General features: G+C 40.1%; 2 protein-coding genes across 2 annotated transcripts; both read right to left on the bottom strand.

The window, feature by feature from the left end:
* Positions 1-1078: 1078 nt before the first annotated feature.
* LOC134101036 (uncharacterized) lies at positions 1079-19397 on the bottom strand. Its single transcript, XM_062554593.1, has 6 exons — positions 19315-19397; positions 18934-19187; positions 18427-18555; positions 17943-18083; positions 15053-15173; positions 1079-1307 (listed from the first exon to the last, which is right to left on the bottom strand). Exons 1-6 carry the CDS (start codon positions 19361-19363, stop codon positions 1090-1092), a joined length of 912 nt encoding a protein of 303 aa, XP_062410577.1. The 5' UTR covers positions 19364-19397; the 3' UTR covers positions 1079-1089.
* Positions 19398-19527: 130 nt separating this feature from the next.
* On the bottom strand, positions 19528-25128 carry LOC134101274 (uncharacterized). The gene is made up of 8 exons (XM_062554875.1): positions 25050-25128; positions 24306-24492; positions 23003-23069; positions 22015-22274; positions 21849-21926; positions 21499-21572; positions 21101-21192; positions 19528-19757 (listed from the first exon to the last, which is right to left on the bottom strand). The coding sequence occupies exons 1-8, from the start codon at positions 25067-25069 to the stop codon at positions 19528-19530; spliced, it is 1008 nt and encodes a 335-aa protein (XP_062410859.1). The 5' UTR covers positions 25070-25128.
* Positions 25129-26170: the final 1042 nt, after the last annotated feature.

The raw sequence follows: 26170 nt of genomic DNA, 5'->3' as shown, positions 1-26170 counted from the left end.
GAATGGGAATGGAGTGCTGACCAGACCTCTTGTGTCTGTGTTCCTGTCTTCATGTGTTCTCTCTGTATGAGCTGGAGATGTACAGTAGCACCTCAAATACAGTAGATCCTCCGGCTCCTACCCCCTCGGCTTGTCATGGAATGGACATTTACTGTACATGGCTACGGTGTGCAGTGCACCATTCACATGAGAGTACGTTACTCGAGATTTCTTTTATTTTATGGTTCTTCAAAGTTCAGATTACATTACTGTATTTTTCTTTAATTATGGTTCTTCAGCGTCTTCAGCTGCAAGGACCTAGTTTGGGCTGTTGATAATATGACTAATTATTATGCAAATTATTATGCCAGTTTTTGGAATTGCCTAGTAAATCTTAAGAGACTCTTTGCCTTGTGAAAAGTAATTGGGTACAATTTAGCAAGGCAAGAAAACAGCTACTTCAGATTAATTTCCAGAGAAATGTGGAGAACGGTTCTTTCTGTTCAGTATTTATTGTATTTAAAAAAAACAAACAGCATCAAGATGCTATAGATAAACTATATCAGACTGCTATCTTTACATACATTTGACACTCCCAATACATTTCTGTCTTGACTAAATGAGTGCATTTTTCCCCCCAACAAATTGCATATAGCTTGAACACTACTGTCAAGGTGTTCTTGCTATAGTTACATAACTACTCATAAAATCTAATGGGCCTAACATTGACCTGCACATGTTACAGTATATGCACAATACAACTGTGATCTATCCTTGTCAGAAAGAGAAGAGAAAAGTTACTTTGTACAGTAAGTATGTCATCTGGGTGCGGTCTTGAGACAACTCCTCCAAACATACAATGCTTTACTAATTGGGATGTACTGTATATTACAAATGTCAGTATCTCAAAATCAACATCACCACATACTGGGATTAGTGCAAACAGCTTGAATGCTAAACATTTAATTTGACAGTGAACTCATACAAACACATATATGAACCATACAAACGGGTGCGCAAGTAATGTCACTACTGTAATATCTGTTATCAGCACTAACGTTAACACTGTTTAAGGAACTGCTGAGGGGAGACCTCATAAAATGCAACAACTTACACTAGACCAAACCCTGTGTCACAGGTACTAACTGCAGCAACCAAGTCAGACTCAAACTCTTTGTAGGTGGTGTAGTGCTCAGGCAGCCTTAGAGTCTCACTGCATGTCAAGGCCCGGGGGAAACGGCCCCCGTCCACCCGCAGGATCAGCTTCTGGGGAGGAACTTCCCAGCCCACCCAGAAACGCAGCAGCTCCTTCAGCTGCTCCGAAGAGGCTGTTAAAAAGAAGAGCACAAGCAAAGATCATTAATTACTGACAAGATAGAGCAACATAATGCATCTCTATGGAAGAAAAATTCGAACAGTTCCTGTCTGCTTAAAGAGGCGTGGCCCCGGCAGTGGCGCAACTGGCTGGGGCACCTGCACCGTACGCTGGCGACCCGGGTTCGATTCCCGCCCCGTGGTCCTTTCCAGATCCCACCCGACTCTCTCTCCCACTCACTTCCTGTCGTTCTCTCTACTGTCCTGTCCAAATAAAAGGCATAAAAAGCCCAAAAAATAATCTTTAAAAAAAAAAGAGGCGTGTCGCAAAGATGTCATAGTGGGATATCGATTTCTGTCAGATTGGCAAGCAGTTCAGTTCGAATGTTAACAGGTCTGCTTAAAGGGGGATTTAGCCCCCCTCCCCTTTGCGAAGACAGAACGCGGAAATGATCGAACGTTTGCGCCTCTCGCTCCGCTTTAACCCTCTCTGGTACAAGCCTGTGTGAGCCACATCCTCTTTGTGTCCTCTCGTCGTCATCACACGTGCAGTGCTAAGTCAAATGTTTGGACACACCAATTCATTGATATTTTTTCATGCTGTAGTACAATATTGAAGCACAACACTATAAAATAGCTCATATGGAATTATACAGCAAGTAAAAAAGTGTAAACAAAACATTTTTTACATTTATCAGCCACCCTGCATTGGTTTTCAGCAGTCTCACATACAGTACATAGTGAGCAAAGCAACTTTAACTGAAAAGCATGTGGCTGGTTTCAATTAATATGCTACAATTAAGAATATGAAACGAATATACTAAAGGCCTTTATGCTTCATCATATTTTTCATGTCTACAATGTCAAAACAAAAGAAAACGTATGAATGAGTCACACGTGTAAACTTTTGACTGGTACTGCATTCTTTCACAGTTTAAATACCGGTAATCAAATGGAGGGGGGCGCTGTGGCGCAACAGGCTACACTGCTCATACCATGTACAGGTACGAGTGTCCACATATCCCAATCCCACCCCATCTCTCTCTCTCTCTCCCACTCACTCCCTGTTTATCTTCACTAGCTGCGTTTCCATTGACCATTAAATTGCGCAAATTAAGAGTTGCGAAAAGAAATGTGCTTAATGGAAACACACACATTTCGAAAAAACTCACGTTTCGATAAAAAGTTTTTGCGCTCGGGTGAGGTGGTATTTCGAGCGTATCGAAATTTGTATATTTCGCAAAACTGCAATGGAAACACTTTTTTCGCATCTGACGAGTCACGTGATTCAACAACCGGATGTTAGGAGGAACGAAACCGACGAAGAAGACTGCCGACAGGAAGTGGCACCGGGAGAATAATGTAAAAAAATATTTTTTTTTTCATTAAAAGTGGCTCGTGTCATTCTAAAATGTTGAATCCACAGCTGTGAACTTGCCGACAACACTTTCTCAAAAACGCTGCATAGGCTACGCAACCGCTCAACTAGTTTTGTTTACCCATAGCAACAACGTTGCTATGCTTTGCTGGTTTAACGTGATGAGAACGGTGCTGAAAGAAATCTAGATTCTAGTTTTAGAAACTAATCAACTGGGCTGATCTACGAAATATTCCACTGACATGGCTGTGAGATGATTTAAGCATAGGCCTACTACAACAAACTCCTGTGAAATATGTCATTTTTAATTAGTGTGCTTGCAAAAGCACACTATTGTTATCCGTGCGTTTCATATTATCAAACTTATTTATCTTAAGTCCAACTATTGTCTCCCTATCTTGTCCTAGGGATTTGGAGCTAGAGACGCCGTTCCACTTCTCACGCGTGCGTCCTGATGGGAGGATGGTGGCTTGTATAAAGCTTCTCGATACGCCTTGTCGTTCTCCCGTTATTCCAGTTTTTCCGGTCGATTTTTTCCCATAGGAATGAATGGAAAAGCGACTTTTGAGCGCTGATGCCCACACATTTTTCCACCTGTAGCCCAAACCGTAAGACATAAAGTCATGAAATTTGGTATGCTGATAGAGGAGACTACCCTGATTGACACCACCAGGTTTCATGCTCGCCACTCTCACGCCCTAGCGCCACCAACTGGTCAAAGTTGGAAAACGCGTTAATGCCTGTAACTTTTGATCCGTATGGCCGATTTTGATAAAACTTATATCATTGGAATCCTCTGACCTAGCCGATTCCAACGCACCATGTGACGTCATTTTCCGCCATGATGGATTTTCCACCATTTTGAATTTTGTCCAAAGTCAAAGTAAAGCGACTCTGGCCGCATAGTTCCTCCGATCGTCATGAAACTTGGCACGCGTGATCTACAGACCAAGGCGAATCAACCGCTTTGATTTCGCCTTCATACGTCCAAGCGTTCGCCTGTGATAACCAATTAAATTCAGCGAGCGAAGCCGCCAAACAGGAAGTGTGCCTATCTTGGAAATACTGTGACGTATGAAAGCCATATTTGGTGGGATGACTTGAGACCCCATCCAAAGCACCCTCAATAAATTTGGTGTTATTTGGTCTGTCGATGGCTCTATAATTAGCAAAAACGTGTGTGTTGGCGAATGTAAACTATTAAGCAGAATAGCTCATCTTAAATTGCTTAAGTAATGCCAAAAGGACATTCCAGAGTGATTTAAGATACAATGTTGATATTTTTTTTTTAAAAAATCAAAGTATGCCAATTCTTGCAAAAGGAACTGGCACGAGTCCCATCATCTAGTAGTTGTTATGACACAGTCAAGCCCAGCTTCGGTACATACCGCAACATCGCACCAATGTCATTGTCTGAATTAATCAGCTGAGATATTCCGCAACGGTGCAATGCACATGATTGACTTGGATTGTCCGCAACGTTGTCTCATCCCGAGACTGAGTATATCTTAACGACGCCATGGCCCCGAGAGGCAAGTACGGACTTATTCGTTGTTAATCCACACTGATGTCCAGGTACAATTTATAGTTGCAATCCCACGAGTTCTCACTGTGACGGTGTTTCATTTTTGACAATTTGTAATGGTTTCTCTTCGTAATGAATTACTATTTAGGAGATTGTAATGATTACAGGACATTGTTTTATATATTTGTGATGTTTTGAGAGGAATTCGATTTTATTTCTTGTTATTTACCATAATTGACCGGAGCATTCTGGGTAAATCACTCTGTTAGAAAGACCGCTCCTGCACGTATGCACCAGTCATTATGTTCGTGCACTTTCTGAGCGAGAGAGACATTGTGCTATCTTTGGCGTGCGTGTGATGATAATTGACCATAAAGTGAGTTTGACACCTCATTCCTACATGTTTATTGTTTAGTCAATAATATTGTCACGGTCTGAGCCGACCAAGATTTCGTTTATGTTATTGCACTCAGTATTTACCAGTCATTTGTTATGTTAGAGCGCCATCTACTGGCCTTATCAGAATCTACTTTGGAGTGAAAGTAGGCTAGTAAATACTTCCTGCTTAGCGTTAAAACGAGAGAAGTCACTGAGATGATTCACACTGGTTGCTGTCTCCGGACAATTTATGTTTTTCACCTGCTATAGTTATTTCTTACCCATACGAAGGCAATGTCTGTAAGTATACATTGTTCTAGTGAAATATGTGTTTAGACATAAGTACAGAAAATAAGATATGTGAGAAAGATTTCTTTGTTTTTTGATATGGCGGTAATTTGCTATATGCGTGGCTAGACAAGACAAATGAAAATAGTTTATTTTTGTATTGACAGTTTTACAGCATAAATGAAGGAAAGGAGAAAAAAGTGAAGATTTCCTGCATTCTTTGTTCGTCCTTGCCTAGTGATTGTAAACTTGCTGGAAAGCTGAGCTAGCTCAGAATTAGTGAGGCCAGTTAGCCTACAATATTTACTGTTCAGCATGTTGTAACGTGCCTGAAACATGTTGTTTAACGTCTTTAGAAGATGTAATGGAGATTAGGCCTATTGTTACTTTCGCTTTGCATTTTTATATGTAGGCTAGGCTACTGCTTTTGTATTCGTTGTGTATCCTTTGAATGTGCACAAGTTTACATCTGTATTAGCATGTAGAATTCATTATAGTTTGAGTGATTATGTAGAAAAGGCCGGGACATTTGTGTGTTCGCTGTGATTTAGCATTTGTTGCGATATTTCATGTGGTAAACTCGCGTGCCTTCCTGTTAAGTTTCTTATTTTTGTTAGTACCTGCAGAGACGTGCAAGTTCGTTGTGCACTTAAACAGAGATAATTAATTTACCTTTTGACAATTCCTGCAGTTATCCTGAGTAATCCAGTCTTTGACATTCAGAGTTGCGAGTCATTGATGAAAAGTAAGTTTGTATTTAATTCACACTGGTATGCAAGAGGTTTGCTAATATAGTTAAACTTGCTCTTGACATCATTTCCATGAAGTAATATAGTGTAAGTGTTCTTTGAAATTATAATACTTCATGTGTTTCGCTTAGGAATCTACCGTTTAGCGTTATGCTGTTGTAAGGATGTTGCATTTCCAAATAGAGGAAGTTTTTAACGCTATTACACCGTACCATTTTACGCCGCTAGATGGCGTAATTGACCACATAATAACTGTAGACACGAACAAAAAGTTTATATTAAAGTATATAAATAGCCATACCCATATTTCTCTGTATGGAAATCCTGAATGTCTCTGCTGGAACAATACAAAGTTAAACCCCATCTCTTCTCCGTCCTATATTCTAACCGATATACCATCCAGTATATTGCCACTACCTACCCGAATCAGTGCAAACCTATAACCTCCCCAATAATAATAGTAATTATAATTAGGTAAAAATAATAGTTTCCGCTTTAGGGAGAAATCCCAGAATTCCACTACAGCTAAGGAAAGTGGGAGCTACGTTTTTCGACTCAAGCTTATGTGTGGAGACTTAAACTGGGAAGTTTGGCCAGAGAATGTCTAATAAGGGGAGAAGGACCACTAGCGAAATACTTCCGCATGGTACTGCAACTAGAGGGCGATCGCGAGCAAGTGATGAATGAATGGGTAGCAATGGAGCTGAACCCCCCAGTACCACATTTGTCGTTATATAATTTTTTCTCCTAAAATTGCATTAATGCATGCGATGCAGGATAACTTGACTTGACAATCAGCTGAGCAATACATTTTTTAATATGTGTTGTTATTCCTAAAAACCCTTTCAAAGTTTTCATGTCACGTGACACAAGCGAACCACTTTACGGCCATAGACCTAACAGAAGGTTCAGCTTCACGACGGTCGTAATCGGTCGCGAGTGTCGCGAGCATCCATGAGCTAAATGCTAGCATGTTACAGGGAAAACGGCCCATCCTATGAAAAGCAGAAAGGACATGAGTGACTTTTTATTTCATTTCCAGTGGAAAACCTATACTCAGGTAGCTACTACGACAATGTACATTAAGAAATGAAGTTGTCAACTGTGAAAAAAACGAGTTCTAGCCGCTTAGCCCCATAGACCACAATTCATTTATCACTTGCTCGGCAACGTCCCTAGCGGAATTTCAACAGATTGCAGGAACAATCCGGTACAATGGAGTTAATAGGAAGTGGACCGGCTCTCCCTAAAGGGGCTCTGGTTTGGCCCACTTATAGCAGTTAACAATTCTAGGTCCGGACTTCCGGTAGCGGCCATGTTGAGAACACACGCGTAAAGTTACTCTCCACATCAATCTTTTTTCAAAAGTACCCCCGCTGCCCAAATTCATTTTTTTCTATATAGAAGACGTAAGTAATGCCAGGGGGGAATTCAACGAGAAGCCAGAATCAAAAAACGGGAACTAAGGAACGAGCAATGTCGAAAACAGTGTCTCCCCAAAACGAAGAGAAAGCCTCCGGAAAAGAAGCCGCCCCTGAGCCCGCGGGGCAACTGCTTCGACAAATGACTTCAATCACAGATGACCTTAAGGACTTCAAAAAAGATATAAAGTCCGCTATCTCGGAGCTGAAGGGTGAAATGAAAGCTGACCTACGGGAAGAGCTAGCAACATTCAAACAAGATCTCAACCTGAAGCTAACAGAGCTAGGCACGTCACTCCAGACCCAAGGCCAAGCCATCTCCGAAATGCAAGGACGGGTATCTGAGCTAGAGGAGAATAGTGTCGTTACCAAAGAGTCCCTAGTGTTCCTCTTAAATGAGAGACGTCGACTGCAAGATAAGGTGACGGATCTAGAAAGCAGGTCCAGGCGTTGTAATATCCGGATCTATGGTGTGCCAGAAGACTCCGAAGGTGACTCTATGACCACGTATCTAGACCATCTTCTGACTACCGAGCTCTCACTACCAGATGGAATGGCCCTACAAATTCAGCGGGCACATAGGGCTTCAACGAAGAGACCAAACCCTGAGTCCCCCCCGCGATCCATTGTGGTATGCTTTCAACAATTTAAGGTTAAAGACACGGTCTTAACAGCGGCGTGGAAGAAAAAAATCTATAGCAGGTCAGTTGGTCTCTTTCGACCATGACTACGCGTCGGAAGTTGTTGAGAAACGCAGAGCCTATGCGGGGGTCAAAAAAGCTTTGAAGGAGAAAGGCATTCGCTTTCAAACCCCTTACACGAAAATTCGAGTGCATTGGACCAACGGTACGGAGTCGTACAAAGACGCACAGGAGGCGATAAGAGAGCTGAGGGCGAGAGGAATTGAAGTGGCCAAGCAAAAAGAAGATACAGGATACAGTCTGGAGAGAAATATAAACAACACTTTCCAATGGCAACGGGAGAACACCAGAGAGATGAACACCAGCGATCTTGGGGCGAGAACAAGAGAGAAACTGCAGGATTTTCGAAGACCTCAACAGGACTGAAACGAGGAGTGAGTGACTTTCGGTTTGTGAATCTGCTTTTTTATTTTCCCAAGGATTATGCTTCAAAGACGGTAGGCGTTAATTATCTTTCTGATTGAACGGAGAAAACTTTTCAGATTATGTTGGACACATCTAGAGGTTTTGGATTGCATTTAGTCTTTCCACCCCTAGGGAGGGCCCCATCCACTCTGTGGGGGTTTTGTTCCCTCCACTCCTTCCCAGCAAGGAACATGGGGATATGGTTCCCCTTTTTTTTTGAAGTCGTAGCTTTTTGGTTGTTGTTCATTGTTTTCTGTTGTTGCTGTTGTGTTAGTTTAAAGTTGATGGGGGAGTTAATTGTTTTAATTGGGGAAGAAAATGCACCTTTGAGGAGAGTTATCTTTGTATCTTATGGGCATTATAGGCTGATCTTAGGATATCATAATGGTCAATGTAATTTCCTTTAATGTCAATGGGCTTCTCAGCCCTGGTAAACGTAACAAAATTCTTTTAAAACTTAAGAAGGAGAACATTGACATAGCTTTCTTGCAAGAAACCCATATGACTGAAATTGACCACCAAAAGCTGAAAAGGTATGGTTTCAAACATGTTTTTTCATCCTCCAATGGATTTAAGCATAATAGAGGGGTAGCCATTTTGATATCTGGAAGGGTGACATACGAACATCTATCTATAATTAAAGACAGGGAAGGCAGATTTATTCTGATTAAGGGGAAAGTTAATGGAAATTATTTTACTCTTTACAACGTATACATCCCGCCGGGTTCAAATTCAGATTTTCACCAAAAAATAATAGACAGGGCAGTGATTGAGTCACAGGGAATCTTATTATGTGGGGGGGATTTCAACATTACTTTGAACCCTTCTCTGGATTCTTCAAACACCCGAACTTCTCAGCCCAAGAAGTTGACCAAAAAGATTACTAGTATAATTTCTGAGGTGGGCTTGGTGGATGTGTGGAGGTTCTACAATCCTTCAATCAGGGACTACACCCATTTCTCATCTCCCCATTCTTCCTATTCTAGAATTGACTATTTTCTTTTATTTGGTAGGGATGTTTGTAGAGTGCAAAGTTGTCGCATTGGATCAATTGATCTCTCTGATCATTGCCCAGTGTATTTGACTTTAACTGATGATCGCAGGATTAAGCCAGGTTACTGGAGACTCAACTCCTCTATACTGAACAAGGACAGGATAGAACAATTTAGTAAAGACATTACAGATTACTTAACAGACAACGATAATGATGAAGTCTCCCCTCCTACTCTCTGGGATGCTTGCAAAGCAGTAATGAGAGGAAAGGTTATAGCAACAACTTCTTTTCTGAAGAAGCAGAGAATTAAGAGACTCAGTGACCTTCAACTTGATTTAAAAAAGGTGGAATTAGAACATAAACAATCTTTTACTCCAGGCACTGACGTGGAAATGAAAAAGCTAAGGAACCAAATAAATGAAATACTTGGACAAGAAATACAAAAGAAACTTATCTACACAAAACAAAAATATTATGAGGGCGGAGGTAAATACTCAAAATTATTGGCTTACAAATTAAAAAAACAAGAAGCAGACAACACAATATATAAAATAAGGGACTCAGTAACAAAAAATATTCTTCAGGAAACAGAAGAAATAAAAAACTGCTTCAAAGACTACTACGAAAAATTATATTCACAACCTCAAGTACACGATGATGATAAATTAGAATCCATGCTCCGAACATTAGATCTTCCAACTGTGTCAGACGATCAAAATTCAGCTCTGAAGCTACCTATATCTGAAGGTGAGCTTGCCTCAGCTATCACTAGACTAAAGACTAGTAAGTCTCCTGGAGCTGATGGATTCACATCAGAATGGTATAAGGGTTTGAGGGAGGCATTGACACCCATTCTGCTTAAAACTTTTAATTGGGTCTTTAAAAAGGGTGAAATTCCAAATTCTTGGAGGGAGGCCACCATCTCTGTTATACCGAAGGGAGGAAAAGACAAGCTAAATTGTTCTAATTACAGACCAATTAGTGTGCTAAATATTGACTACAAAATATTTGCTTCAATCATCGCCAAAAGATTAGAAAAAGTTTTGCCTACAATAATAAATATTGATCAAACTGGTTTTGTAATGACTCGCCAGACTCATGATAACATTAGGAGATCTTTACAGATTATTAGACATATAAACCAAAACAAAATAGAGGCCATGCTGATCAGCATAGATGCACAAAAGGCGTTTGATTCTGTGAGATGGAAATTTCTCTTTAAAGTTATGGAGAAATTTGGTTTCAACAAGCAATTGATTGAGTCACTAGAAGCGCTTTACACCAAGCCAGAAGCTAGATTAAAAATAAATGGGGAACTGAGTGACTCCTTTCAGCTGGAGAGATCCACAAGACAAGGCTGCCCTCTAAGTCCTCTTCTGTTCGCCATCTTTATAGAACCTTTGGCACAGTGTATAAGGCAAAATAATCTCATCACAGGAGTTACATTGGAGGCAGGTGAACAGAAACTGGCTCTCTTTGCAGATGATATCCTCATCTACCTGACCATTCCTACAGACTCCCTACTGAATTTGATGTCAATTCTGGAAGAATATGGATCATATTCTGGCTACTCAGTTAATAAGCAAAAAACTCAAGTCCTTAACTTTCACTATGATCCACCTCATTATCTCCGCTCTAGGTACCAACTTGACTGGGATAAGAAATGTATTAAATACCTTGGAATCTTTTTGCCATTAGACTTATCTACACTACAGGAAATCAACTATGGGCCACTTAAAAAGGTGATTATGGATGATATAAATAGATGGAGCTTGATCCCTTACTTGAGTATATACTCACGTATAGACTCAATTAAAATGAACATACTGCCAAGACTTCTATATATATTTCAATCAATACCTATTGAGAAACCGGAGCACTACTTTATGGAGTGGGATAAACTTCTAGCTAGATTCATTTGGGCAGGGAAAAAGCCCAGGGTAAGGTTCAAAACACTTAAGTTATCCAAAGATAGGGGTGGGCTTGCTCTCCCATGTCTTTTAGACTACTACAAGGCTGCTCAACTTAGATTTTTAGTTGGTTGGTGTACGCCCAGTTATAGATCAAGGTGGAAAGAAATAGAATGCACAATGGGAGGGAGATACCCAATGAGTATGTTAATTGGTGATTGTTCACTAATTGACCAAATTACTGATCCCGATAACCCCTGGATTTCTTGCTCCCTGAGGATTTGGGATAATATAACTAAACGTCACCACCTGAGGGACAAGATGGGTATTCTCAAATGGTTTGCTTATGACTCTGATTTTATACCCAGTATTTACGATAAACGATTTCTTGTATGGAACAGCAAAGGTCTCTCAACATACAGCTCTTTACTAAAACAAGATCTGGTGCTGAGTTTTCAGGAGCTGAAAGACCGATTTGGATTAGAGAATCAAGACCACTTTAGATATTTGCAAATCAGAGACTTCATTCAGAAATCCTTTATAAGGAAAGAGAAAGTACCTGGAAAAGACATAATTATAGACATCTTCTTGAAAGCTACTGAAGATGTAGCTTACAAAAAAACAATTTCTAGATTATATGTTGCCCTTCAGGCCTTAACAGGTGACAATACAATGTCATTCAAGTCCAGGTGGGAAAAGGATAGCGGTCTGTCGTTATCACAGGAGGAGTGGGAAGGGATCTGTGCACATCAATGGAGGATGACTAGTTCACCCTCATGGAGATTCTTTGGTTGGAAAAATATCATTAGATTCTTTTGCACTCCAGCCCAAAAGGCAAAATATTCTACTCTAACGAATTGCTGGAGAGGTTGTGGATGTACAGTGGCAGACCACTTTCACATTTTTTGGAATTGTACTGCTGTCGCTTCCTTTTGGTCAAGTGTTCATAATCATTTAGAACTTGCATTCAGATTAAGAATTAACTTTGATTTCAAAACACTGTATCTCTGTGACTTTGAGGAGCTTCAATGTGGAAAATATCTGATGAGAGTGCTATTAGTGGCGGCCAAAAAGGCCTTGACTAGAAAATGGCTTCAGAAGGCCCCACCAACTGTAGATGACTGGATTGATGTTGTGTATGATATTTATAATATGGAGAGAATTACTTTCACATTGAGAAATCAATATGACAAATTTTATGAAAACTGGTTAATTTGGGTTTACTATGTGTCAGCAATAAGACCTGATTTTGTGTAATTAAATTACTGCAGGTTTATACTCCTCCTCTTGGTGCGATCTTGATAACTATTTAAACTGGATATGACAAGCCCTTATAAGTTAAGAGATGTATAAATGGAACCTCCCCTGGTTCATTGTTGTTGTATTGTATTGTGTTTTTTGTTGTTGTTGTTGTTGTTGTATTTCTTCTGTCTTATTTATTTTTTGTTCCTTTTTGTCTTGTTCTGTCCCATGAGGGAGAGTTGTGCTGTAAAATGGAAAATCTTAATAAACAGTAAATTACAAAAAAAAAAAAAACAATTCTAGGTCCAATTAATTACATCCAACACAAAGTGTTATAGAAAGTATTACTGTGTGTTTCATTTAACTATTGTTCATGGTAAACATTTAATTAATTTAGGCTATGGGTGGTATAGGTGAATTATTACCACACAGTTACTATTTAGAACTACGTAATCCTTAATTGAGATTTCATTGAAAGTGATAGGTTGAACTTTTAAAAAGGGGTTTAAAAACTATTTTTGTACTTTCATTTTATTATGTCATACTGAACTGAATTCTAAGAGTTAAAAACAAAGGATACAATAAATGTTTTGTGATTGTTGCATTATGCATAGTATTTCATTTAGGATAAGCTATATCAAAGCAGGTAGAAGTAACTGTAGTCACTTGACATTTCTGAGGATTTACATATTTCCACCAGGGCAGTGGTAAAGACATTCTTCAGTGGAGGCACCACAGTTAATCACGCTATCAACATCTTCTTACCTTTTCTTCTGTTATTACTATTCTTTAACTTTATGGTAGACAGCGAGTCCAGCAAATTGAGAACCTAGGATCCTGTTTATGTTTATGAATGTGACTCCAGTATATGTTGAGACATACGGGTGGAAAAATAGGTTACATTTATATAATGCAAATGATTAAGTTAACAATATCATTGAATATGTTGTACAAACAAGAAGAGCGAAATGGTAAACTTTTAAGAAATCATCATCCACATCATAGTTTGACGCTGTGTGGGGTTATGGACTTGACAGTTTTGCATGGAATTGCCCATACAGTATACATATATATATATATATGTAAATGTATTAAGATTTGACACATTGCAGTTTTTTAATGCAGGGATTATTTATAAATCAAAGAATTGTGGGTAGATGTAGGTGAACTGTGCAACATGCAGTTTGTGGACAAGAGGCAGACGTAACACACAGATATTTGGGTTTGAGGGGGTGTTGTGTGTGTGTGTTTGTGTGAAAGTCTTCGTTGTTGTTGCCGTTGTGGGTCAACTCAGCAACATGCAGTTTGTGGACAAGAGGCAGATGTAACGGACTGATGCTTCTGTTTGAAAGAGGTGTATGTATGTGTGTGTGTCTGTGTGTGTGTGCCTTGTTGCCGGTGTACAGTATTTCTGAATATGAATGCTGTCTGGACAGGAAATGGCATAGCTTTTATCACATGCAACCAATCCAAAATCGATTTCATATTCAGAAACGTTAACCAGTAACAGCCTGGTTGCTTTGACATATCAACACCAAATTTCATCCTATTACACCATTTGAACAGGTGATTCGTCCTGTTTATTCTACCATCAATTTGAGGCTATAACACATTGCAACTTACTCAACAGTGAGTAAACAGCAGATGTTCCCGCAATACTCACATTACTCGTATTTGTTCCAGAAACATGCCTAGTTCCTTAGGCTCCTTCCTTCTTTCAGTGGTTACGTGTTTCATGCTGGCTACTCGTGAACAACTCATACATAATTCAACACAAGGTCTACAGACCTTAGAGGTGTACATTTCATTTCCATACATCAAAGCGTTCGCCCATGGCAGCCAATGAAATTCGATGGCGAAGCCTCCAAACAGGAAGTGAGGTCAAATCTCGGAAACGCTTTGAGGTGTCAAGACCATATTTGGTGGGATGATTTTGGACACCATCCAAAGTAACCTCAGTAAATTTGGTGCAATTTGGCCACTAGGGGGCGTCGCAATTAGCAAAAATGCATTTTGTCTCATACGGTATCTCTTTATGTCTTTGGGATGACATCCACATTTTTACATTGGAGGTGCTCTGGGACATACCACTGATGAACCTAGGCAACCCTTCACGTCAGTGTAAGAATTCGGCAATCGAGGGCAACGCCGCCAAACTCGAAGCAGCTTCGCGTCTTGGCCAAACTTTGGCGCTTTGACCTGAGGACGAGCGGTCGCGTCTCCTGCCGGGCGCTGTCGCGGCGCGTCTGAGCAAGCACACTTCGCACTTCCCACCGGGAAATGCATTCTAGTTTTATGTTTCTGCCCCACCAAAACGTAGGACTCCTCCGCTGATGGCTTATAGCCTAATGACTGATAATCAGCGTGCCGTGGTGGCAATTTGAATGCATTTAGTGTAGGCTAAATCCCTATGGCTAAATCTGGGTAATGTTGATAACCACCATGTCTCCTAATGACTTACAGCACGCGAGAATACACGAGATTTTAATTTAGTTAGCCGAATGTAATGGAAACACCGCAATTGCGAAAATTGTGATATTCGACATTAAGACAATATCGACAAAGTTTTTGCGCATATTTGTAATGGAAACGCAGCTACTGTCCTATCCGAATAAAGGCAAAAGCCCCCAAAAATATACTTAAAGTGGATATTACTACTCAATATTACTGAAGTGGAAACAAAAATGGCATTGGAGGAAAGGAAGACAGTTTAGTTCAGGGGAAAAACCTAAGGTTCAAGTTCTAAGGCTAAAGTTCAGAAAACACACCTTGTCCAATGAAGTTCTTGAAGTAAGTCGTGACCCGTGCAATGGCATCAACCGAGAGGTCATAGTCGTCATCTTCAGAATCTGGACTGAGTGGAGGCCATCTAATGTTTGAAAGTATCATCTGCAACAGTAAACACACAGGTCTCAAGACTTCTTCTGAAAACTGGCGAGGACATATTCAAGAGGGCTTTAAACAGATTTTCATGGATTAAGGGCCACCAAGAGCGATTCACACCAGGAGCAATAATCAAAACGATAACTATAACCATAATGCTAAAAGCGTCCACACTGAGGGCCAGATGTACTAAGACAGCGCTTATAGCGAGTTTTTGTATGCGCAGAGTGCGAACGCTGTGCTTTGCTATATTGCGTCGAATTTACTAAGCTATCACTTCATTACGTTAACTGCGTTCTGTGCCGCCCGTTCCCGCCCCCTGTACCACGCAAATTGCGCGCATGCAGAGCTGAACAACGAGCGCAGTTGAATATTGCAACATTAAAAAGAATCAAAGTTTAGCGATCATACATGATACAAAGATATGTCAACGAGCTGCGACAGACAGAGTAGGCCTAGTAGTTCTACTAATCCACTTAAAAAAATACTTGTGAACTATTTGCTGCACGTAGACTAAGGATATGACTTAATGCCTGTCTAACAGATTGGGAAGTGTAGGCTATGTCGTGAAAGAGAAAACACGATTTCAGAGAGACAAACAAAAGTTAAGGTTGCTTTTGACATAGTACAATGAAGAAAATTGATGCTCTGAATATTGATTCAGCTGTCTCTAGACGTTTTTCTAATAGACGCATTTAACCGCAATTTGGATTACACCTGCTTTCAGAAGGCGGAAGTTTTTCAACGCAAAATAGACGTGCGCTGTTTTCATACATATGGCGGAATACTTAATCAATCGCTATTAGCACCTCTCCTCCCCTGTACTTGCGCGTTACACCCATGTTCAGCTGATCCGCCCAGGAATTAATATGCATGACACGGAAAAGCGCAAATAGCCATTCTCAGCTCCCACGGCAGGCAGTCTGCGCGTTTCCCTCATTGCGGCCGATTTGTACATACCATCGCCATGCTATTACGTGCACGTTACGCCTAAAATTGGCACAAAACGTTAGTACATCTGGCCCTGAGCAACGATAGACAAAGTCTCACCCTACATTAATGAATGTGATGGCTAAAATGTGATGAGTTCTGACTGGCTATGAGCTTTTTTTTTAATATATCAAAATCTGAAAGTGATCCCCAACCATATCGTTCTTCATATCATTATTGTTATTGCTTATGTGTGAAAGTCATCATTCATATTAATAAGAGCGATATTTGTTTATAGTTATCGTTACAGTTATCATTCTTGGTGTAAACGGCCCTTAACAGGTTAGGGCATGCACACTGCCTGTTTGACACGAACGTCTCTGGACAGGCGTTGAAAACATGTGTCAGCTAGAAATATAATAGGACTAGCGCCTATTTTGCATGGCAAGCGTGTTGGAAGCATGTCCAGCCAAAACAGAGACAGTGAAGAGATGTTTCATCTTAGAGAGTGTGATTGGCTGGCGTGTTGACTGAAAGTTCAAGAGGAGCTTTGCGATAACTTTTCAAAAATAATTAATTCTGAAAATAGTTTTGTTGTCAAAATAATGCACTCATTTTGATTAATTGATCACACACATTAAAAAATGTTACTCTGATTAACACATCCCTGAACATATGGATGCACTTACAGTAAATTGAGGACAAAATGGGACAGAAACCCCAGTGTGTGGATTGCAATGAAGAGCATGAAACCATCAAAACTAAAATGCCACATGGAAACAATGCACCCATGTCAAAAGACAAACCTACCGAGTACTTTTAAAAGTGACACCAGGAATTGAATAAAAGTGACACCAGGAACTTAATGAACACGGGAAATTGTGGGTCCCAAAACCAGACCTGTTAAGAACCACTGGTTTAGGCTACTTACTCTACCTATGACTGACTTACCAACTAACCAACTAACTCGTTGACAATGAGTGGGAACTTCAGTTATTTGCATTTAGGCTTCCATGCTAAAAATGGACACCACCAGGCACTGTGCTGATGCCTGCGCCCAACAGTGAAAATGATAAGAGATGTTGAACTATAAAGTCTATAATGTTGGTTTGGCTATTCCTTAACTCACTTATCTGCCAAAAATGTAATTGAAATATATGTTCATAGCCAAAATGAATGTATGTGATTCATTTAGATTAATATTGAAATCAATTACATACATTGTTCTGCTTGACAGCCCTATATAATAGAAACAAACCACCACCAATCATGGGTTATGATTATTATTTGAATCTGATAATGAATGATGATGAAAATACATAACTAACTCAGAGCAACTACATAGCCCATAATCCAAGCAGTAAGGTCTGAAACACCTAGAGAGGTGAATGAATTTCCCCTTGGGGATCAATAAAGTATCTATCTATCTATCTATCTAGGTTATAGTGTGAACAGGAAGAAAACTAAGGCCCCACCAGACCTGAGGTGCACCAGAAATAGGCTAGAGTCCTCTTTCAACTGAACTCACCATGTAAATACAAAATGAACTGAGTCCCTTTCGTTTTGCTCCACTTTCTGGTCAACTTTTAGTGGACTTCAGTTCTTTTAAAAAAGAATATACTGGCCCCAGTCGTGGCGCAACTGGCTGGGGCACCTGCACCGCACGCCGGCGACCCGGGTTCAGTTCCCGCCCCGTGGTCCTTTCCGGATCCCACCCCCGCTCTCTCTCCCATTCACTTCCTGTCTCTCTCCACTGCCACTGTCAATAAAGGCATAAAATGGCCAAAAAAAAAAAGGACTACAGTATACTGTATGTGAAAACACCCTAGAACATATCTCCTGTACCTGAGGTGTGATCTCAGCCTCTTTCTCACAAGGGAAAAGTAACTTGACCACATCCTCTCTGCTGGATAGAAGAGGCCAGATGCCAGTCTCCTTCAGTCCCTTCTGTAGTTGCTTCACTTGTCTATCAGATCGCCCCAGAACCTGTGGAAAAAAAAAAAAACATTGCAAATCTGTACAAACAAAAACACCAATATTATCCTCATGACCAATTTATTACCTCTGCCAAGGAGGTTATGTTTTCATCGGGGTTTGTTTGTTTGTATGTCTGTCTGTCTGTCTGTCTGTTTGTTTGTTCACAAGATAACTAAAAAAGTTATGGATGGATTTCGATGAAATTTAGTCTGGGAAAGGTCTGAAATGACCCAAGGAAGATAACATTTTGGGAGTGATCCGTATCACCGTCTGGATCCAGGAGGCGGTTATGTTTTTGCTTGGCAGAGGTCTGTGTTCTATGAGTGCTTTTCAAGTTTTAAGTCTGTGTTACCGCATGCATGAGCATCTTGTCATGAAGCCATGCCCTGTTGGATTGAGTTGGAGGCGGCAAGTCCCACGCCATGCAAAGACGGACAACACTGTCACGCTGTGCACCTACGAGTTCTGAATTTTCTGCCAACTTCAGGAGAGACAAGAATGAAAGATGGCATTATAGTAATACAAGTCACACAAAGAGGATCTTACTTTCAAGGCCTGCAAAAGAGTTTTCAATTCCGTCTGTTCTGTATTCAGCGGTACAGACCTCTGTAGGCATTTACCACAAAATTGAAGCTGGTTTTATCAATTTGTGTTTAGAATTTAGATTAAGCAGGTTTGTCAGTTTTGAAAAGCAATTCAAAGAATATTGTAAAAGTGACCATTATGGAAAGTTACCATTTCTAACAATTATCTGAAAGTTCTCTATGTAAATGAAACATTTCTTTAACAATGTTGAAAAAATCAATTGACTTGGCTTACTTGGCCTATTACTGTATGCAGTGCAGGTTCTCAAACTTACCAGCTGGATGGTATCACGGATGTCCAAATTAGGACAGTCTTCGTATGTGACTTGGACAGTGTCCATAGAGCCACCACACAGGACATGTCTAATGGCTGGGCTCAGACCAGGGAAACCAGGGCCGCCATACAAAAAGCAATGTCCCAACATTCGGCCTACCATGAGGAAGAGCTCACTCTCCACCATCACAGAAGAGTTGGCAGGCACCAAGTGATCTGGCTGACCCTCGAAAACCATTGTGATTGGACCGTTTGCTGAGTAAAGAAAACATTTACAGTGGCTTTTAATCATGTCTACATCTTGGTCCTGAAGTAGGCCAAACAAGACCTACTATAATTTTTTTTAAATATTAGAATATATGAAAGCGGTGTAAACACTGACCGAAATCACGATGAAAACCAGTTCTCAGCTTATGCATCAGTGTTGACATAACATGTCGGTTAACACCTGTTCCTAGAGCAATGTCACCTATGGAACGGATAGATATTTTTGTACATTCAGGTTTATAAACAGCATAAATAATAGCAACAAATTAGCAATAATCTCATTTTGGAAACAACTACTCCAAAAACAAAAGAGAGAAAGAGAAATGGATTATTTAAATTGGACAGACATAACTATGTGCAGCTTGCCTTCAAGTGTGCATTTCAATGGCAATGCCCAGTCAACATTGTTGCGTTTATAGAAGCTCATGTAGGACAAGTCCTGATCTTCCTTGTCTTTCCTCAAGTCCACTACAAATTGATTCTCCCCATTCTTATTCTTCAGGAGCTCTTGGGTGAAAAGCTCATGGGCTTTTCTGGGATCTACAACAGTCTTCCAGCCTGACAGGGGAAAGAAATCGTTTTTTTGCATGTTTCACAAGACTCACTAACTTTGTTACACTTTGTGAAGAGAGTCCAACCCTAGCACTGTGACGGGCATTAATGAGCTATTCCTAACATTACTTCCTATTCGCCCTACCTTTATTAAATGTTGATGTGCGTCAAATGCTGTCAGTGGGTTTTGAAACTAATATCATCCCCACTGTGTCTCAAATTGCGTACTTGCGCTTACAATACTTAATTTGAGTGCTTGAGGGCGTTCACACTGAAACTTTGAACAACACGAAGGGCACTGCAAGTCCCCGGATGGTGCACTCATAACAGTCAAAAAGTTGAGTGTGGAACAATGAACACTTTTCGCCCTCAACGGAGGCCATCTTAGCAGTATAACAGAAGGGGAAGGACTATTTCCAAGCTTGTAGAAATCGCGGTAGAGAAATCTGAAGCAGCAGTGGTGGAACATACACTTTAAAGAGGTACAATCAAGTTATAACATAAACTGTTCATGTTTTGACACAGTACGACCATGTTACGGTCGGATAGAGGACACCAATAAAATTATATTTAAATGTTACGATCGTCATTTCTGTGAAGTGCACGGAGGTTAGTGTTTGATATGAGACGACTCTATTCTGTTAAAATGTGCACACTATGCCAGTAAGCACACAGTGCACATTAGGGTGCTGCACGAAAGTGTTCTCACGGAAGTAGTCGAGTAGTAGTCGTAGTTTGAGACAGAGTGCCCGTCTTATCGCTAACTGGCCCGCCATCTTGGTGGCTGAGTGAAGCATAAACATATTGAATGGAGCCAGACTAGTATCTCAGTGAAATGAAAATGAGCGAGGCAGGAGGGGTCAAGGTATGTTAAAGGTGCTCTAAGCGATGTCAGGCGTTTTTAGGCTAAAATATTTTTTGTCACTTACAGCAAACATCACCTCACCATCCACTAGCTGCTTGTGTCTTGAATACACTGTGAAAAATGCAGTCTCTGTGGATAATGCCAGGCTCCCAAAACAGCAACAAACAAACAAAAAAAAAACCTGGGCCAAAATAATATAACAATCTGTTTCAGCAAATTACAGAAGAGATGCACGTTTACTAGAGTTTCAATTGCATGGGAGGCAGGGAGGGGGAGGGAGTAGCAACCTAGCTATGTTTTTTTGTTTGAACGTGAACAGAAGTGACGTTACCCAGCACCGCTTAGAGCACCTTTAACCTGACAGCTGACATTAAAACAAATAAAAAATAGGGAGAAAAAGGTAAGTGTAGTAGGGGCATGCTGAAAGAAAGTGGGATATTTTGCACAAAGGAACAAAAGGCAAAAAGGAATATCTTCCCCTTACCTTCCCCCGGCGTAACCTTTGATGTGCTTGCTGCTGCACTGCTGCTCTGCTGGTAAAAACGCGGGCCCTCAGCATTACCACGGCCATGGATGCTGCGAATAGAAACAGGTTTGGCAGACTTTGTCATGATTGGGATATTCAGTCACACTTTTTTATGAAGACCATGTTTATAATGCCTCATGCATACATTCATAACAAGATATAATGCAAACATGAGTCATTATAATAATTGAGTCTCATGCTTGTTCATAAGTGAGTATAACAGAAAAACCTCCTTATAATCACAATATACTGTAGTGTGCTGTGAGTGTATGCAGGCATATGCAGACGGATATGGTATTCATATGAAATGTTGCCAGGTATTCTTGCTACTCATAATAACATCTGTAAAGAGTCACCTTGTATGATATCCCATGCAACAGAGAGGGGAGGAATTCCATGAGGCGGATGAAGAGGCGTACCACCTATCCATCTTCACACAATAGATACGAAAATCATCAGTTTTTAAGGCAGTGTCTGCGCAACAGTGCAATTTATTCCACTTTTCAAATATTTTTTTTACAGTCAATCTACTCAATCTATCTCTATCTCCAACAACATATTCAGATACAACAAACAGATCATGATCTCCTTATTATGACATTACCAGTGTCAATAACAAGAACTAAAGCAACAATAACAAGAAGATGAGGAAGGAGAAGAAAAGCAATGGTAAGAAATGTTCCAAAAAGTTTTATTGAGCACTTACATCATCCATAGAGTCAGTATCGTAATTTGATGAGTCATACATGGAGAAGCACTCTTCGTCCGAGTCCTGATACTCATCCTAAAATTAAATAAAAACAATTTAAAAATTAACTCAATTCAAGTTATCTTGAGCACCGGATGATGAGATGTAAGAAGCAGCCACTTACTTCAAAGTCTTCCCCACTGCCGGTGAATTTGTCAGCACGGGAGGCCAAAAGAGTTAATGGCCTTGTCTGGTCACTCATTCCACTGGCTGCCCCTGGAAATGCCAAGGTTCTTTTGGCGAGGGGGGCATCATCTATTACACCTTGTGATGGGACTATGTACAACATGTATTTCCCACTATTTGATGCCCCCTTCAGCTGTAAGGCTGTATACCCTTCCACCTGGGGGCTGACTACTGTTAGCCGCCTTCTTCCTCTGCCCCCTGAAACATACAAATCTCAGTCAACACTGATGCAGTGCTTGCTGATGACATGACTAGGGTGTGGCAGGAATACATTGTAACAGTGTAATGGTAGAACTAAAACTAGCTTGGAAATGAAACTAAATGAAAGCCATGTTCTTACTTGCCTGATCTTTCAGATTAAAGTAATGTAGTCGCCCAACTCGAGGGGCAGCAAAAGCATGCAGATGGAAATCTCACAGCACGCAATTGGTTAACACTACGACCAACGTTTACTGATTTTAAACTGCTGTCATCAGTTTAGATCGCACAATTGAAATTGTGTTCTCGCGAGAACTCTGTTTCTTACAGCACATATACAAATTGTATACATATTTAGGTTTCCATGTATGTATATGTAGGTTGCCATGAACTGCAATGTACAGTATAACAGAAGGTCCATAAAAGCTTGAAGGAGAATTCCAGCCTAGATCTGTTTCTGGAGGTACTGTCTGTTAAAAAAAAAAAAGAAAAAAAAAAAGTTTGGTTCTCTTCATAAACTCAGGGGCTCAGGCTCATGGCCCCAGAGTGTAGCACTGTAGCGGCCAAGCAGCTCTATCCATTGGCTGCAGCAACTCAAGCTACTGTAGATAGATCTGATTGTTTTCAGGTTTACTGTACTTGGTGACCTCAAGAAAACTATGTAAAAAATCGCCGGAATTCTCCTTTAAATTAGGTGCTATTCATTAACTCTGTGTGTGTGTGTTTACCTGCAGCTTTGTACAATTTCCAGGAGCCCTTGAGTTTAGGGAACTCAGAGCTGAGTTTATCAGCAATCTAAGAAAGAAAGACAGTAACAACGCAAACACTATTTGTCAAGTTACTTTTACATTACAACAAACTCACACAGCTACATAATTTACATAATGTGTACACCTAGTTATTGCTAATTCTTGTTCATTTCTGTGACACATTTAAGGAGGTCCGGGGCCTTTACAGGCACTTTGAGGCAGTCAGCTATACCTTGAGATTTTTAGGTTTTTCATCTAACTAAAAACATCTATGCAAATGTGGCACATATTGTTATATTCTAGAAGTCCTCCCCAATAATTATATGAGAGTAAGGTGGATGTAATGAAATAACTTTTTATTATAATTCAGTGTAAACACAACTATTTAAAAAACGATTTTCAAAGGTTAAAGGTCAAAGGTAAAAATGACACTATAAATATATCGAGCTAAGACTTTTGAAGTTTGAACCTTGAAAACAACGGTGTTGACTCCATATAAGTAAAAAGAACATTTAAAAATGTTATGTAGTTTTACTACAAATTGGAAAAAAGTCAGACTAAATGGGTCACTTAGTGAGTGTCTCTTTCAAATGCAAATTAAGTTGAATGGGCTTTTTGAATGGGCCTGCCGCAGGTGAGAGGACTGAAATCCTAGGATTTTCTTTTATAGTTTTTACAAAGTGCCATAGGTACATTCTCTTTTAAAACATAGAACCTAGTTGATTAAAGGTTTCTAATGGTGTCACTTGTATGTTTCTAGGACAAAAACTAGCAAAGATTGAGATGTGTGTTTGGAACAGTTTTTCAAATCCCCAGGGGGGGATTTAGAGGATTAAACTTATAGATTACTCAGAGAACAGTAAAAAATAATTTTTTAAACGCTGGTAGTTTTCTATCACTTTCTACAATGAAACTTATTGGAAACCCCCACTCGCAAGTCATCAGGACTAGTTATTTCACTGTATCATGCAGAAGTCATGGGCTGTTTGAATTATATTTTGAGACTGTCAATCTTATCTCACTGCAGATTTGAACCAGAAATACTCGATCATAACACTGACTGCATATTTTGTTCAGTATCTTGTAGCACATATTAAACCTACCATAGAGAAATATTCAAGGTTATCAAGAAATGTTGTATCAGAGGGGACCTTTCAGACAAATATGGTGGTTGTATTGTGACCAACTATCTAATACATTTCATAACAGTGGAGTCCATACTATGATATGAGAAACTACATCTCGATTGGTTTATACAGCATGCTGTGGCAATGTACCTGACCTGCACATGATTGGCATCTTCTGGCAATGACACCTTTCTCATGCCGAGCCCTGCCTGACAAAGCCTAAGGCATTCATCTTCTTTTGGAGTCACGGTTGCAGGACTGGGAAGGGCATAAAACTGAAAACAGATCGATTTAGGTGCGGCCATTCCTGGTGGGTTTGCATCTTCATGCTTCCGCTTTCCACTGAAAAGACCAGAAAAACATCTGTGACAAACCATATATTATTTATTTATTAATTGACAGATTAGTTTAGCATAAAATACTGCCCCAATTTTCATGAAACACAAACAGAGACACATATACTTAAAAGGACTCGGACACAAATTCAATTTAGGTTTTATCTTCCCTACTGCTAGTCCTATGAGTACCACTGGAGTTGCCACTGGAACTCTACTTGGGGTAAACTCTTGAATTTAACTTAAGCTACTGAATAAAAAAATAAATAACAAAAAACAATTTACCCTGCCTCTACCTTATCCTAGATGTAAAACAATGTCTGTTAACTTAATAGTTCGTAAAAAATGTTATCAGCTAAGTTAAAGTTAAGCTATCCATTCTGCTAGCTAACAAAGTTAGCTAACTTTGTAGTCAGCAACCCTATTTTCAGCTAAGATAAAGCTTAAACTTGGGACCCTATTCAATTCAGTTTAATGTATCTAAACCACCTGATGAACGAATATTGCTAACGTTTATTTCGATAAATAAATTACATCAATGAATTACATCAACATGAAAACTACCTTAGCGATTCAGCTGCCATCGTTTGCCTTCCCTCAACTGCGGCCACGAGCAAAAATCATTCACACGGCACGAGACAAGAGCCCAGTCTCTTCATCGAGTCGCCCCCTGGTGGCTTACTAACCAACATGATCGTCGGTCGACCACCATCTGCGAACAATTAACCTTTTGACCTTACAGTGAAAAAATATGTTCACCATTTTTTTTTTCTAAGAGCATCAATAAATCAAATATTTAATAATCTAGAAATTAATCTAATTTATAATTGTATCTTGTGAGTAATGGTGAGTATTCGGTCCAAATAAAAATGGGTAATTGCAAGCCTTCCTTCATATGCCATGGGCCTCCCTTAGTGATCCCAAGAAAACTTTCCACGTTTCCCCCTTATGAACCTGGGCTGATGTACAGGGCAATGTGGTGTGGGGAGCTAAAAGAGACAGCAGATTAGCATCATCAGTGCTTCATGCCACTGAGACTCAGGGCTCAGACAGTGGAACACTGGTGGCTAGATGAGGAGGAAGAGAGATGACAAGCTTCTAATCTGTCCGAGCTCTGAGAATAGTCCAAATCTGAACTTGTGTGTCTGAGCTGCTGCACTCTGCAGGTTAAAGTAGGGTTAGCGGTTTTAAGCACCTCGTCACAACTCACTCAATGGAATCGTGATGACAGTCCTGAGAGTTTTTGCAGGAACGTTGATCTCTAGGTCTGTCTGGAGATCCTCTCCCTTCCCTATCAAACTCAGAGCTCAAATTATTGCCATACTTTTAAGTCAACAGTATTGGCCTTGGCTTACTTTTAAAAGTTAATCCTTTCCTATCCATGGAGGTCAATTGAGCCGGCGTTTATGTCCGATTTGCTCCAGTAAAAAAGTGAAACTTCTCTAGACCATTATCAACAATTAACTCTATGCAAACATGTAATTAACCAGGCTACAGTATATCATTTGTATCGTGATATGATGGGGACAAATTCTACTGGTATAGCATGGACGATTTTAGCCACTGCACCATTAATATCTCTGTAAACATTTGCTGTTTGTCTAAACACATTCACAGATCTGTTCATGCACAACAGATTTGTCTACACATGTACAAATCTAAGTACACTTGCAAATCTCATTACA

The sequence above is a fragment of the Sardina pilchardus genome, chromosome 14 (assembly GCF_963854185.1).
Source record: "Sardina pilchardus chromosome 14, fSarPil1.1, whole genome shotgun sequence".
Classification (NCBI taxonomy): Eukaryota; Metazoa; Chordata; class Actinopteri; order Clupeiformes; family Clupeidae; genus Sardina; species Sardina pilchardus.
The sequence above is the reverse complement of the archived record's forward strand: the minus strand, read 5'-3'. Positions and strand labels throughout refer to the sequence as shown.

What these genes read in the sequence shown, in the direction of transcription:
- LOC134101274 (XM_062554875.1), bottom strand. Translation starts at nt 25,069, where the DNA reads ATGGCAGCTGAATCGCTAAG. An exon ending in ATACTGACTCTATGGATGAT is followed by an intron (nt 21,573 to 21,848) that starts GTAAGTGCTCAA and finishes TATTGTGTGAAG; the next exon opens with ATGGATAGGTGGTACGCCTC. An exon ending in AAAGGTTACGCCGGGGGAAG is followed by an intron (nt 19,758 to 21,100) that starts GTAAGGGGAAGA and finishes TTCCCCTGTCAG; the next exon opens with GCTGGAAGACTGTTGTAGAT.
- LOC134101036 (XM_062554593.1), bottom strand. Translation starts at nt 19,363, where the DNA reads ATGTCAACACTGATGCATAAGCTGAGAACTGGTTTTCATCGTGATTTC. An exon ending in TGGTTTTCATCGTGATTTCG is followed by an intron (nt 19,188 to 19,314) that starts GTCAGTGTTTAC and finishes TTCTTTACTCAG; the next exon opens with CAAACGGTCCAATCACAATG. An exon ending in ACAAGATGCTCATGCATGCG is followed by an intron (nt 18,084 to 18,426) that starts GTAACACAGACT and finishes TTTTTTCCACAG; the next exon opens with GTTCTGGGGCGATCTGATAG.